At 57.9% G+C, this 15,381-nt stretch overlaps 1 protein-coding gene across 6 annotated transcripts in view; it reads right to left on the minus strand.

Moving 5' to 3' along the window:
• CFAP92 (cilia and flagella associated protein 92 (putative)) overlaps positions 1-15,381 on the minus strand; it is a 36,985-nt gene that overhangs the window by 8,177 nt on the left and 13,427 nt on the right. For 5 of the 6 annotated variants that reach the window (XM_042236685.2, XM_042236684.2, XM_027957841.3 and 2 more), the window contains 5 exons: positions 13,718-13,864; positions 9,741-9,925; positions 7,921-8,819; positions 5,437-5,631; positions 4,663-4,954 (listed from right to left, as the gene is read on the minus strand). In XM_042236685.2, the coding sequence (XP_042092619.1) occupies positions 4,663-4,954; positions 5,437-5,631; positions 7,921-8,819; positions 9,741-9,925; positions 13,718-13,864 (1,718 nt within the window). Of the gene's footprint in view, positions 1-4,662; positions 4,955-5,436; positions 5,632-7,055; positions 7,222-7,920; positions 8,820-9,740; positions 9,926-13,717; positions 13,865-15,381 lie in introns of all 6 variants that reach the window. The other variant, XR_003586000.3, reaches the window with a different exon arrangement.

The following is a 15,381-nucleotide window of genomic DNA, read 5'->3' on the forward strand; positions in this document are numbered from 1 at the left end:
TGCCCCATACAGGGCGCCTCTGCAGCTAGTGGGTGTCGGCGAGGGGACCTCTGGGAGGCAGCCACACCCCCAGGTTCCCAGGAGCAGTCTGGAGCCCGCCCAAAGCAAGAGACACAGCCCCGCCGTCCACACTGGAGATGAGTGGACTGCAGCGGGAGCCGAGGGCTGGGCCTGCGGTCTAGTCTCGAGAGGCCTCAGCATGGCTGTGAGCTACACACGCGGGCAGGGGCCAGCGAGCGCCTCGCGGGGGGCATCGCGTCCAGCGTCCAGCTGTGCTCGCAGTGGCGGGCCCGGGCACACTGGCCCAGCTGCACCAGGGAAAGGGCCAGCGCCCTGCTCAGCCTCACCCCAGGGCTGGCGCGTGGGTGATGGCCCGGCACCAGGGGTCCTGCCTGTGCTCCTGACCCAGGGTGGGAAGCGGACAGTCGCCTGGCGGGTGCAGACAGTCGCCGCAACTTCGTCTGTGGGCCTGGGGCTCTCCACTGGCCTGGGCCTGATGGGAGTGGCAGAGTCCCGACTGCCAGCTGGAGTGAGCAGTGCTTTGTTATGGGAAAGGCCACACGTGGAGCCAGGTGGCTCGAAGGGGCAAGACAAGAAGGTAAGATCAGGATCACAGTCATTTAGCAACACCAGGTGAAGATGTGAGCGCTGTGAGGCAGAAGTTGAGACCAAAGCAAAAATACTGGCCGTGGAAGCCTCGGGGTCGAGAGGAGACGAGTGGATGGGCCACACTGCCGCGGCAGCATGGCTGCAGAGTGAACTGGGGAGCTGGGAGACCAACCGGTTCCTCCCCGAAAGGCAACCTCGGATAAGAGGGTAACAGTAAGGACCCAGAGTGTGGAGGCTAGAAACATGCGAAGCGGCACCAAGAGGCAGAAAGGAGGGGCTGGGGAGCAGAGGAAAGGCCGCAGAAATGGCGTCGGAGCCCACGCGGAGGGTGCTGCTCTGGACCCAGGATTAAAGGCCCGAGGGGAGGATGGGCAGGAGGGGGCGCGCGGGCGTGAGAAACGTCGTGGGGCAACACATGCCTTCACACACACGCTCCTGCGCCACCAGGATGAGAGACGGTCTCCGGCTTCCAGCCTGCTGCTGTTTGACAATCCAGTCTCAAGAGGAGCTTGTGTAAGTGAAAGCTGAGAGGGGGGCGGGGGTGTCAAGTAAGCGCCGGCCACAGAGGAGTATCCAGGGCTTTTCCAAAAGAGAAGGGTTCCTGACGGCTGCCTCAGGGCATTAGGTGCAACCGAGAACTGAGCCAGCCTTTCAGGGCGCGCCCAGGAGCTGCAGCAGATTCCAGAAATACAGGTGGGGCCACAGACACCAAGCTGCAGAAGCCAGGCCACCGCAGGAAACGCCCGCAGTGCAGGGTGGCCCTCTGACCTCAGTCAACCCTCCCATGAACCGAGGACCTAAGGGGACGGTCCAGCCCTGAACTCGGCGATGTGCGGACCCCATGGACAGGGCCAGCGGGTTCATCTCACACGAAGGGAGGGGAGTGAGGAAGGCTGGTGCCCGACCCTCTCCAGGAAAGGCTAGGTTTGTCTCCACGGCCGGGGGGGCTCAGCGTACAGACTGTGAGGGTGGGGATGAGACGAGACGGGGAGCCTGAGCCCTGAGCCCAGCTGCTCTGGCCCCGGTGTGGGGCTGGCCGTCTCTCCTGCAGGCCTTGGCTTCTCAGTCCCTGATACCTTTACTGCCCCAGGAGGAGGGGGCGAAGTGCTGATCTGATCCTTGGAGGCTCTCGTCCCCTCTGCTCCACACCCCCACCCAAGGATTCGCGCGAGCCCCAGACCCCACAGGACTCTGAAAGGGATGAAATAGAGATGTGAAGAAGCATATGTGTGCGTTGCCTGCCTGCCTCCCTTCATCTAACCTAGACACAGAAATCTGCAACCGTTACTGCGCAAAAATGACCTCCTTCCTCCTGATGGCTCGGCACGCTGCCCTGGCTCAAACCTGCCCATAAAGTAGACAGACAGACTAGACCGCCTGCGTGCAAGTGCCTGCCTGGATCCGGCGGCTGTGCACCGACCACAGGGCCTGCCTGGATCCGGCGGCTGCACCGACCACAGGCACACCGCCGATCGAGCTGCACTCGAGCGGAGCGTCGGCATAGCGTTCAACGAAGGGGGAAGAAAACCATGCCTCCTTTTGTCCCTCTGACCTCCATGACTCAGGCCGTGAAGCCCACCCTCGGGCGGGGGTCCGTACCACCCAACAGCCCGGGAGGAAGCCCCTACTGCCTGCTTGCCTCTGCCTGGCACCAGAGTCCCGAGCTGCGTGTCAAGGCCTCGAGGACTCACGTGGCCTCCCGCGTCCGGGGGCTGGGGTTCCCCACTGCAGCCTCCCTCCTCAGCCCACCTGGGATGAGTCTGGAGGATGGGGCTTGTTGGGGAAGAAGCCGGGAGATGCACGCCCACCCGGGAGTGTTAGCTCAGGCACACCCTGCTGGAAGTCACAGCTCTGGAAGCCCACCTGCCCTGAGAAACCGCTTTGCCCAGGGCACCCGAGGCGGGCAAGGGAAGGTGCTACCATCCTGTGGACACTTCCTGGGGCTACAGCTGGACCACCTGCGCTTCGTGGCACCCCGCATTCATAAGGCCAGTAGGGGGCAGGGGGCGGGTCCCGCTTTCAGGAAGCCTCGGGCCACAGGGCTGGTTCCCTCACGCCACTCTTGGAGGGAGGGAAAATGGGGGAAAAAAGCCTTACACCTCCGGCACAGGGAAAGCAGCCTGGCACCCTTCATGACAGCAGGTGTGCCAGGCAAAACGACAGCGAGAAGCCAGATCCCACCAGCCCCTACGGCCCAGCCTCACAAGTCTACGAGAGCCATGCACGCAGGATGGGGCCGGAGGCACGGCCACCTGCCCCCGAGGCCGTCCAAGGGACAGGCTCCCCACAACCCTGCAAGGAAGAAAGGGGGGAAAAAAACCTATTGAAACGAGCTATTCCTGGGATCTGACATGCCCACACCTGGGCCTGGATCCCGAGAAAACTGTCCAGTTTGAACTCGACAGAGGCGCCCCAGTATTCACCACGGCACTACTTACAACACTTAAGACAGGTACCCGTCTCCATCAACCGATGGATGCGTAAACCACACGTGGTCCCCCCAGAGGATGGGCAGATTGATCACTCAGCCATGAAAACCACCACTGAGATTATTTGATTATGCCACGGGTAGCCACAGGGCTGGACCTGGAAGGATCCCATGGTATGTCAGGTCAGCCAGACAGAGCATACGATTTCCGTTCTAGCAGAATGGAAAGAGATCAGAATGACTAGCAAACAGAAACTCCCAGCTTTCTAACACAGAGTTTCAAAAGGGCACCTTAACAATAGGAATTCGATCAACAGATACGGAGAAATCCGCATTTCTGATAGATAATCCAGGATCGAGGACCTGAAGTTCAGCACAGGGAACTATTCTTGTCCTTCTGAAATAACCTGTGTAGCTAAAGAATCCCAGAAGAATAGCTATACTGTACATATACGTCATAACTAAATCAGGTGGTTTTACACCGACAAGCATTTTTCAAACGGACTATACTGCTACATAGCAAAGGCCTGAAATTAAAGGAAAGGAAGAAAAGTCATGCTTAGTTTATTCCCTCTGCCCTCTCTGGCCCTGGCTGGCAGTCCGTCCCTGGAACCTGTCCAGCCCGGAGTCCCTTGGCGGGGCTGTTGGGGGCTGCACAGCTAACGGCATCTGACTGCAGCAAACATGAGAAGGCTCGTGATGGCGGGAGGTCCCTAGACTGATGCAGGGGCTGTGAAACCTATTGAGAAACCTAAGATGGGATCTAGGTGCACCGACAATGAGTGGATTTTGTGGATTTTAATATTAGCTACATCTTAGTATAAATAGGAAAAATTAAATAATGGTTGGACTTCAATTAGTGATCTTAATATGAATAGGTATCTAAAAGTATTTTAAAGTAGCAATTCCTAAGACATTAAAAACAAATAGGGAAAATGTTTTAACACATTATAAAAAGTAAAAAAACTGAACTAGTGAATTAGGTAAACAGTAAAAGTAGATTGGCAAATAGTCCAAGCAGTGTTTCTTTGTGGAGAAGCTGAGAAGGTGAACACCAGTGTAAAGAAACCACCTCCCTGTTGCTTTTCATAAGGAGCTCATGGATATAAAAGGTACAAACTTCTGAAGGATGTTTTTTCACTAGAGGAGGGGCAGGGGCTCTACCCATGTAGACCAGAGGCCTACACAGAATCCAAGGCATCACAGACGGTGGTGGTTTTTAAGCCCTCTTGGTTGGTACTGGTTAAGAGAGGCCTTTGACCGTCAGGCCACACGCACCTGTCTTGCCGACTCCTCACCAGCTCCCCATTCTCCTGTCCCCTTCCCATCTACTCGCATGTTCTGACACAGATTACTTGACCTCCTGTGTTGCTTAGACATGACCTTGGCAGCTTAAGCGAGGTGCTACACGCGCGCGCACACACACACACACACACACACACACACACACGATGAGCTCTGCCAGGGCCGGGAGGAAGGAGGGAATGTGCAGCCTGGCGTGGCTGTGCCCTTCACCGAGCACTGCCTGGCCTGGGGCCCCGGGCAGAACACACAGGCCAGAGGCTGGCTGTCCCTAACAGCGCACTGCACGGGCCGGGCCGGGAAGGCTCGCGGGGGGCGCCTACCTGAATAAGGCTCGCCTTCTGGCCTCTGCTCTTCAGGATCTTGGCGCTCCGCCACTGCAGATACTTCTCCTGGTGGGAGTGGATCTGCAACGCGAGGGTGGGCTTCTGGCCCTGGAAGCCCTCGAGACTCGGGGCAGGGGCCATGGCCAGCAGCTTCCGCTCTGTGAGGTCTTCCTGGGACATGGGCATCCCAAACTCCTGGCTCAGCTCCTTGATCATGGCCGAGGAGGGCAGCAGGTCTCCCATGATCACCTCCCTGAGCCTGGAGCTGTAACGGCAGATGCAGTAGGCCCTGGAAGGCAGAAGTGCCCCCGCTCAGCCTCACCCACCTGGCACCACAGACCTGAGCACCCCCACCTTAGCAGGCGAGGGCGGAGAGCTGGCCCCAGGTCACACAGCGCACACACGAGGTGTCAGATTCTGTCTGCTGCGCCCACAGGGGCAGGGCGCGCAAGGAGGCCTCCTTCCCAGGCCTCCCAGCCCCCCACCACGTGCCGCTCCGGTTCTCTTCTGGCTCAGGTGGCCTTACTGCCCACTTCGCATCCACCCCCGCCCCACTGTGCGCGGAAGGTCAACAGGCTGGCCGAAAGGGTGTGGGGCTCAGGGCTCCTTCCTGCCAGGGGAAGGGCACTAGGTACAGAGCCCCGTGTCAGCGCAGCTGGAAGGACGCCGCGCCAAGAGGGGCACAGGGGCGCCCCCGTGTTTCCCTCCTTTAGGGCTGGCCGACTCCGGAGCCGGGACGCTGGGGAAGCCCGGCCGCGCGGCGGCCCGCACCTGCTCAGCGCCTGGAACACCTGTGGCGGGACCGCTCTGCGCACGTAGAGGGCCGCTTGCTTCACCAGCTGCGCCAGCGGCCGGAACAGCCGCACGCGGTACAGGATCGTCTCCAGGTCCGCGTAGAGGCGCTGGCGGAAGCGCAGCTCCGAGTTGTAGAGCGCCTTGAAGGGACCCTGCTCCGCCCGCGGGACCCTGCAAGGCGACAGCGCGCCAGCCGGCTCCTGCCTCTGCCAGGGACGCTGCGCCGAAACGCCGCGAGCCAGACGGCTCGGTCCCCGCGCCCGCCCCCGGCCCCGCCCCGCGTCCTCCCCGCGTCCTCCCCGCGCCCCCCGCGCCCCCCCGTCCCCGCCGTGTTGCTGCGTTCGAGGCCCTCCATCTCCTCGGACCTGGGGAGACTAGAGGCGGCCTGCGCCGCGGGGCTGTTTGTGCTGGGCTGTGGGGGGCGGGCCCCCTTTGCTGGTTCCCCTGCTCAGGTTTTTCGCCCATTCTCCCACTGGGACGTCTTTATCGTTTCCTTATTCTTTCACAGGCACGTCTACACACACACGAGTACTAACTAGCTCCACATGTCGCAAATACTTTTTCTCACTTTGTGGCTTCTTTTCAGGGTGTCTTTGGATGAACAGAAGTTACTCAGTTTAATATCGCCAAAGCTCTCATTGTTCTCCTTTATTCTAATGCCTCTGTCTTAGTTAAGAAGTCTTTATCCAGAGGTCATGAATATGTCCTCCTATCTTATCTGAAAGCTTTACAATTTGGCTTCTTAAAAATAGATTTTTCTTCTACAAGAAAAGCAAGAATATACAACGAGGAAAAGACTATCTTCCAGAAGTGGTGCCGGGAAAACGGCGCAGCTACATGTCAAAAAATAAAATTGGAACATCTTCTCACACCATATACAAAATAGACTCAAAAGTGATCACAGCTCTAAACACAAGGCCTGAAGCCATAAGCCTGTTAGGAGAACAGTAACCTCTTTGACACTGGTCCTAGAAAAAAAATTTTTTGGGGGGTCTATCTCCCCTGGTGGCTCAGAGAGTAAAGAATCTGCCTACAATGCAGGAGACCCGGGTTTCATCCCTGGGTCAGGGAGATTCCCTCGGAGAAGGGAATAGCGACCCACTCCAGTATTCTTGCCTAGAGAATCCCACGGACAGAGGCGTGTACCCCTGGTGGGGTACAGTCCACAGGGTCACAAAGAGTTGGACAGAACTGAGTGATTAAACAGACACACACTCGGGCAAGGGAAACAGAAGCAAAAGTGAAACCAATGGGACCTGATCAAACGTAAAAGCTTTTGCACAGGAAAGGAAACCGTCAACAAAGCATAAGGGCAACCTACGGAATGGGGGAGAACACTTGCCAAGTATATATCTGATGAGGGGTTAATATCCAGTGTTACATGCAACATTAATCCAGTATTAGCATGCAATATATGAAGAACTCACGCAACTCTATGTTAGAAAACCAGACAACCCAACTGAAAAATGGACACAGGCCCTGAGTAGGCATTTTTCCAAAGAAGAGACGCACATGGCCACCAGGTACAGGAAATCACGTTCAATATTATCAGTTATGAGGAAGATGTAAGTCAAAACCACAAGATAGCAACTCACGCCCATCAGAACAGCTGTCATCACAAAGGCGAGAAATAAAGCGTCGGCAAGGGCGCGGAAAAGGGGAATCCGGGCCTGCTTTCGGTGAGAATGTGAACTGACCACTGAGGAAGACAGCAAGGAGGGTCCAACTCCTAGATGATCCAGGAATTCCACTCCTGGATATCTATCCAAAGAAAACGAAAACGATACTTTCAAAATATATATGCACCCAACTTACAACAGCCCACGTATGGCTGCTCTAAGTGCCCGTCAACAGACAAAAGGATAAAGATGGGATCTATAGATACAGAGTATTATGCAGCCATGAGAGAGGGTGAGATTCGGCCACGTGCACCCAGATGGACGGGCCCAGCCTGCGCTTCGCGATGTGAGTCAGAGAAAGACACACACGTCCTGTTTTCACTTACGTGAAATTTGCATTTGAAAACAAATGAACCACCGAAAGACTTTTTTGATGGAATCTGAGTAAGAAGAGACAACCGCAGCCTAGTTAAATTGTAAAGTGTCCATCCCCTTCCCTGGTGGTTCCGTGGTGAAGAACCCACCTGCCAGTGCAGGAGATTTGAGAGCTGCGGGTCTGATCCCCGGGTGGGGAAGATCCCCCGGAGAAGGGCACGGCAACCCGCTCCAGCGTTCTTGCCTGGAGAATGCTGCAGAGGAGCCTGGTGCGCTACAGCCCATGGGTCACAAAGACTCCGATGCGACTGAGCCTCACACTCACTCACTCACTCACACACACACACACACACACACACACACACACGCACGCCACTGAATCAACGGATGCCTCCCACCAGCGGCGACACTGAGCCTGAGCTTGACAGCGAAGGCGCCCCCACCGCCCTGACGGCGGCCCACGTACCGGCTCTGGTGACGGGCCCACAGCTGCTGGAGGCCGTGGTCGGCCAGGCCCTCCAGGATGAGGAGGTGGACTTTCCCATCCAGCAGGTGGACGCCGGTGAGCACGTCCAGGTCGGGCTGCTCCTGGGTCTTCACCCGGATCTTGAAGGCGGACAGGATCTGCTGGATGTCCTCCAGTGGGTAGGAGTCCAGGGCCAGAGCCCTGGCGTTGATCATGGTGACGTCCTGCAGGAGGCTGTGCAGCAGGGAGACCCGCCTGGACTCGAACACAAAGACCACGCGGCCGAACCGGGAGAGCGTGGGGTCGGCGCCACCCAGCCCTCCACGCAGCGGCACCGCCACATCCACCCGCAGCTTCAGCAGGCAGCTGGCCTCCACGTAGTCCCCCGGCAGCATCAGGCTGTGTGGCACGCCCTCCCTGGGGCCCCGGGGCCCCACCGCGTGCCCTCTCCTGTGGCCGTGGCCCAGGGAGGCGGCCCAGGGCTCGCAGCTGTGCACAGGGGCGGCCAGATTCAGGTACTTGTGGCCGAGGAGGAGGTCGGCGAAGCTGACCCGGGCCACGCCGTGCGGGTCCCACATCTTCTCCTGGGTTGCAAAGGGGTTGCTCTCCGTGTCTCCTGAGGAGATGAGGGCCTGGAGGTTGAGATACGCGTCCAGGGGGTCCTCCCCAAACAGGGTGGGCTTGCGGGAATAGCTCTCGGACTTGCGGTCCCGGTCATGCACTTCCACCACCATGGGGGGCCCCTCCAGGTACTCCCTCAGGTCGCTGGGGTGCATGGCCCCCAGGAAGATGACGTTGACATCTTGGAAGTACACGTGGCTCCCGTGCGGCCGGCCCTCCGTGCGGTGCGCCGGGGCCCTGTGGAACTGGTACCTGCAGTACACGGGGCTGCAGAGCCGCTGCGGACAGCGGGGCCGGGGTCACCCCCTGTCCCCATCCCCCTCCCCTCCAGGCGGCCCCCACCCAGCGGCTCAAATCCCAGCACCAGCTCATCGCCCCCCGCCCCCCACAACCGAAGCCCCCGTGGACTTCGGTTCATCATCCGCAAGCCCCAAGGACAGAGCCCACTCTTCAGGCCACTGCGAGGACCCAGGGCCACCTGCAGGGCCCCAGCCTGGCGGCTGGGAGGGCTCAGCGGGCCGCAAGGTGCCCCCCGCACCCCCCGGGATGTCCAGTGCCACGCAGACAGGCCCTATGCCTCCTCTCGTCCCGGGGCCAGGCACGGAGAAGGCAGAGAGGAGAGGCCTTCAGGACAGGGAATCCGTGTGTCCCAGACAGACACATCGGGGGGCTGGGAAGGATCACCCTGAGCATATAGAGCGCCCACGCAGAACTGGGGTCTGGTGTAAGAGGCCTGGCAGGGGCAGGCCTGTGTCCACACGGAGACAGGGAAGCTCGCAAGCGCCAAGCCTGCTGCATCAGAAGCTGCCCGTTGCCACAGTGTGTGGTCAGAACACACACTGCCGCTGCCTAGGCACTGTTTATTTTTCTGAAATTAAGGCTGACACTGAAAATTATCTGGAAATAATCCTAGGTGGGTTGGTATGGCTTCCCTGGTACCCGGAAGAAATAATGAAGAAGACTTTCTGGAGAAGTCCGCTTCCAAGCCTGGCCTCAGAGAATCGCACTGAGACCCCTCAGGCTGGGGGACTCCTGGCCCCAGGAACCGACACCTTCTGGGTCTGGCTGAGCGGTCCTAAGTGGTGAGACGGGGCCGACAAGGGTACCTGTCATCAGGGCCCAGGGGACGGGGCACGGCGGGTGAGGCGCGGACGGCCGGAAGGGCCGCTCTGACCCCAGCCGGCCTGGTTCGCACTCACCTCTAGCTCCCTGAAGGGCACGGGCTGCGACGGGAGGGAGGAAACACACTTGATCTTTATGGTCAAGGGGTTCAGATCCTGCTTCTGCTCTTCTGTCATGAGGGGAACCTCAGTTTTCAGCGTCAAGAAACAATCTAAGATGCTGGCCGACTGCCCACTGCCGTGGCTCATGACAGACTCGCATCCTGAGGACAGACAGACAGGGTGAGCCGATTCCCAAAGACAGCCCTGAGACCAGGACAGAGGGGCCAGGGAACCGGAGCGCCGAAGACAAAGTCAGACCTCAAGGAGGAAAACCCGAGATACCGGTCACAACTGGGGGACGCCCACAGGCACCACATCAGCACCCCTCTCTCCACTGGGGCCTCATAGGTTCCCGAAGAGGATCTGAGTGTGTGCCTTTTTAAAAACGCTCTTGTTTCTTTATCTCTGGCTGGGCTGGGTGCTGGGTCTTCGCGGCCTTGTGGGTGTTCCCTGCTTGCAGCTGAGGGGGGGCTGCTCCCTGGTGGCAGGGCCCCGGCTTCTCCCGTCGCAGAGCAGGGGGTCTGGGCGCACGGCCGTCGGCAGTTGCGGCGTGTGGGCTCATCCGTTGCGGTTTTGCAGCAGTGTGACTGCAGAAAGGAAGCAGGACCTGGCCTGCTGCAGGGCACACTGGCTGGGAGAACACTTCTCTCCTAAAAGGGGCCCGGACGTCTCAGCGGAAGGAGACACACTGGGGAAGGCAGGAAAAAAAAAAAAGCTAAGCCCCAGCCCTGCAAGCCGAGGGGCCTGGTTAGTTTCAAACCCCAGATCTGTTAGTCGCCGTGTGACCTACAAGCAGTCACACGCTCTCTGAGGCTCCACATCCTCGTGTGCAAGAGGGACAGAGATCCCGCCCCTCTCAGGGTGCAGAGGATGGCGACGGCTCACGTGCAGGAAGGTGACAGACTGGTAGGCTCTGCTAGCATAGGGTCCACGCACAAAAAGACCGATTCGCTTCTGTTCACGAGGCTGGTAAGTATATGTTTAGGGCATCCGCACTCAAAGAGAGCAGCTGCTTCCAGAACAAGTCCCGGGCACAGACTGGGTACGTCTGCGGGGGCCACAGGCACCTCCTGGAGGACCCCTCCCTGCGCCCTTGTGACTCTCTGCAACAGACCAACTGCTTAAGGCTGTCGCCGATCATGACCTCTGTTCTAGGACTTCGTCAGCCTTTTCATAGAAGACCACCCAGTTAAGGACTCTCCAGTGCAAGTTCAGCTCAGTTCAGTCACTCAGTCGTATCCGACTCTTTGCGACCCCGTGGACCGCAGCACGCCAGCCAGGCCTCCCTGTCCATCACCAACTCCCGAAGTTTGCTCAAACTCAGATGTCCATCACATCAGTAATGCCATCCAACCACCTCATCCTCTGTCATCCCCTTCTCCTCCTGCCTTCAATCTTGCCCAGCATCAGGGTCTTTTCCAGTGAGTCAGTTGTTTGAATCAGGTGGCCAAAGTATTAGAGTTTCAGCTTCACCATCAGTCCTTCCAATGAATATTCAGGACTGATTTCATTTAGGATGGTCTGGCTGGATCTCCTTGCAGTCCAAGGGACTCTCAAGAGTCTTCTCCAACACCACAGTTCAAAAGCATCAATTCTTCAGCACTCAGCTTTCTTGACAGTCCAACTCTCACATCCATACATGACCACTGAAAAAACCACAGCCTTGACTAGACGGACCTTTGTTGGCAAAGTAACATCTCTGCTTTTTAAAATGCTGCCTAGGTTGGTCATAGCTTTTCTTCCAAAGATCAAGTGTCTTTTAATTTCATGGCTGCAGTCACCATCTGCAGTGATTTTGGAGCCCAAGGAGTTAAAGTCTCTCAGTTTCCACTGTTTCCCCATCTATTTGCCATGAAGTGATGGGACCAGATGCCATGATCTCTGTTTTCTGACTGTTGAGTTTTAAGCCAACTTTTTCACTCTCCTCTTTCACTTTCATCAAGAGGCTTTTTAGCTCCGCTTCACTTTCTGCCACAAGGGTGGTGTCATCTGCATATCTGAGGTTATTGATCTTTCTCCCGGCAATCTTGATTCCAGCTTGTGTTTCTTCCAGTCCAGCATTTCTCATGATGTACTCTGCATAGAAGTTAAATAAGCAGGGTGACAATATACAGCCTTGACACACTCCTTTTCCTATTTGGAACCAGTCTGTAGTTCCATGTCCATTTCTAACTGTTGATTCTTGACCTGCATACACACGTCTCAAGAGGTCACATGGTCTAGTATTCCCATCTCTTGACGAATTTTCCAGTTTGTTGTGATCCACACAGTCAAAGGTTTTGGCGTGATCAAGAAAGCAAAAGTAGATGTTTTTCTGGAGCTCTCTTGCTTTTCCGATTATCCAGTGGAAGACTGTCAAGAGCCTTCTCCGACACCACAGTTCAAAACCATCAGTCTCACGCTATTATATTTTATGGGAAAAGCAGCCTGCAGTTGGCTTGATGAGCCACAGCCATCTGCAGTTTGTGGCCACAGACCGTGGCGTCGGTGCCGGGGGCAGGGGGCAGGGGTCTCTCTGCTTCCCTTGCTGGAGGCGCCTGGTGTGCAGCTGCCCCGTCAGCAGCCGTCCTGGCAGAGGAGCAGCCTCCTCAGCAGCAGCCTGTCCGATCCCACCATGTGCAGGGCTCCCCTTAGAGCCGTCCACACACAGCATCTTTTGTGATCCATGCTACACCCCTGGGGGGAAGGAAGTCACTGTCCCCATTTCACAGATGAGGACACTGAGGCTCAGAGAAAGCAGGCAACCTGCTGGGGAGCGGCTGAGCCAGAATCACAGCCGGCGTGTCACTCCCGCAGTCCCTGTCAGCGTGTACAAGGCCCTTGTGGCAGGGCTTACAGGGAGGGGAGCCCAGGCACCTCTCGGCTTCGCCTGCCAGACACGCCCCTCCAGCAGGCGTGTCTTCAGCCGGGCGTCCCCCTCCCCTCACTGCAAAGTCAGGAGCCGGCCAGGCAGGTCCCTGGGGCCCACCCACCTGGAGCAGCAGCGGTTCAGGAAGCAGCGTGAACCCAAGACGCTGCCCCAGGCGGGGTCTCGGGGCGGCTGCATGGAGGCATGGTCCTTCTGGACAGGGCTCGGGCAGTGCGTGAAAAGTCCCTGAAAACTCACTTTGGGTGGAACTCATCTTCAAAAATCTGTCTGGAAGTGCGAACTGAAAAGTTAAGAGTGTTTTCTCGAAACGTATCAACATCAACCCAAGTGCCTACGGGAACAAGAATTTTCCCAGCATTCCTGAACCTGGAGAGTGACCCTGTGAGTCGACCTAAGCTGCTTCTTCAGATCATCCGGAAGACGGCGGTAGTTCACCCTGATGGTCAAAAACCCAGAGTGAAGTAAGTCTCGGATTCCCTTCTCTGAAACAAGGAGGATTCCCTCCATGTTACCTTTTTAAGACAAGGTCAGATAATTTTACTCAATCAGCTCATTTTTTCCATCCATGGACAGAATACCTATTTATTTTCTATCAAACCTAGTTTATAAACTGGGGTGGATCTTCAAAGCAAAAGACTCAGACCCTCGTTCTGCCCCTGAGCTGTGTGTCCTCCGGGAAGCTCCACACTGAAGAAACGGTGAGGATGATAACCACGCCCTCTTCCAGCAGCACCATCAGTTCACTGGGTCAGAGTTTGTCCTGAGACGCCGGCGGCAGGACCTAAACCCTGCTTACCTGTCCCCGTTTCCTGTACTGGATGCCCTTAGGAACAGTGTTCATGCAAAGCAGCATTTTAGCACACACACCTGGGCCGTCTGTTACCCTCACATGTTTGCTTGGACTTTGCAATCAGACCTGGGTTGGAATCCTGGGTTCGCTTGCTCGCTGTGGGAGCCTGGACGATGCGTGTGGCCTCTCTGCGCCTCCGTGTCCCGCCCTGAACGGTGAGGCTGCTCACCCCAGTGTGCGGAGGTGGCGCTGGGCGTCCGTCACAGCCCGCCTGCCGGGACGCCGGGTGCCTACCTGCCAGCAGCGGCAGGACCTCCAGCTGGATGGAGAAGCTGCCGTGCTTCACGGGGCCTGCCAGCCGCACGTCCGCGGCCCTCTCCCCGTGAGACGTCTTCCTCCTCCTCTGCACCTTCCTCCTGCCGTCCGACTCTTTCCGCTTACCTGTGAGATCAGAGGAAGGGAAGAGCGTCAGGGAGGGCTCCCTGCAGTCAGAGGCTCCTGCCCCACCCCAGCGGCGTCCACCTGTGGAGAGCAGCAGGAAATGAGGGGGCGTCCTGGCCCCCCCCACCCACCGCTGCCCAGAGCCTGCCGTGCCGACACCAGCCACGGAAAACACCCAAGTTCTCCTCCACATTGGCCCTTAACCGCGGCGCAGGGTTGACGGTTGGGCCCTGGAGCTGAGCCATCACAGTTCCAGAACCAGCTCCTTGTCTCCTACGGGGCAAGCGCTAACCAAGCTGAGCCTCAATCCCCCGTCTGCCGAAGAGAGAAGGGAAGCGTCCATGGGAGGCTCAGCGCAGAGCCCAGCTCAGACGACAGCACGCAGGCGCCGGGCGACTAAAACCGCGAGCTACTGGTTCTGCGGCAGAAAGACCGACGGGACCGACCGCGCTGGGCAAACGCCCAGGAACAGGCACACACAGAGGGGCGCGACAGGGGCCCGAGGGAGCACTCCTGACCAGCGGGAAAGGGGGCACGGGGTGACTAAGGGCACTGACTGTCCACGCCACATGCAGGGTGAGCTGCAGGCCAGAGACGGAAAAGGAAAATTTCACAACGATCAGACGCACACATGGGGGACTAGGCTGCCGTCTGGATAAGCACAAGTTTCCAAACTGTTCCCCAAGGTGCAAACTGGGGAAGAACAGGCGAACGCCTGTCACACGTGACGAGACAGCCTCCGTGCAGGGGAACGGTGAGACACAGGCCAGCCTGCGGAGCTTCCAGTGCGTGAACTACGCAGAACTGTTCCAAAGACCCTAAAAAGTAAGGCTTGGGGACAATAGGAAAAATCATTTCAACCCAACAGAACACCATAAATGAAGACACACACATAGGGCGATGACTCCCAGACGCTCCCGACCCCACGAGCCAGGAACTGGGCCCTGACTCTGCCAAGCGAGGGTGACGCAGAGGAGAAGTGGGAATCCTTGGTGCTGTCGTCAGGAGGGCGAGGGGGTGCAGCCAGGACTACACCAGCAGCATCTCCCGAGGGACCAGCGAGCCTGTCCCGCAGCCGGGAACCCGCAGGGCAGGCGCCCAGAGCCTCCTGCGTGTGCTGGAGACCCAGCAAGGACGGGCACCGCCGCTGGCAGCGATATGAAACTGGTGACCAGCAGATGGCTCTCAGCGAGGCCAGGGTGGGCGGAGAGGCCGGACTGGCGCCGGTCAGTCAGCTCAGCCGCTCAGGCGTGTCCAACTCTTTGCGGCCCCATGAACTGCAGCACACCAGGCCTCCCTATCCATCACTGACTCCTGGAGCCTACTCAAACTCACGTCCATCAAGTTGGTGATGCCATCCAACCATGCCATCCTCTGTCATCCCCTTCTCCTCCCGCCTTCAATCTTTCTGAGCATCAGGGTCTTTTCCAGTGAGTCAGTTCTTCGCATCAGGTGGCCAAAGGATTGGAGCTTCAGCTTCAGCATCAGCCCTTCCAATGAATATTCAGGACTGATTT

The sequence above is a fragment of the Ovis aries genome, chromosome 19, assembly GCF_016772045.2.
Source record: "Ovis aries strain OAR_USU_Benz2616 breed Rambouillet chromosome 19, ARS-UI_Ramb_v3.0, whole genome shotgun sequence".
Lineage (NCBI taxonomy): Eukaryota > Metazoa > Chordata > Mammalia > Artiodactyla > Bovidae > Ovis > Ovis aries.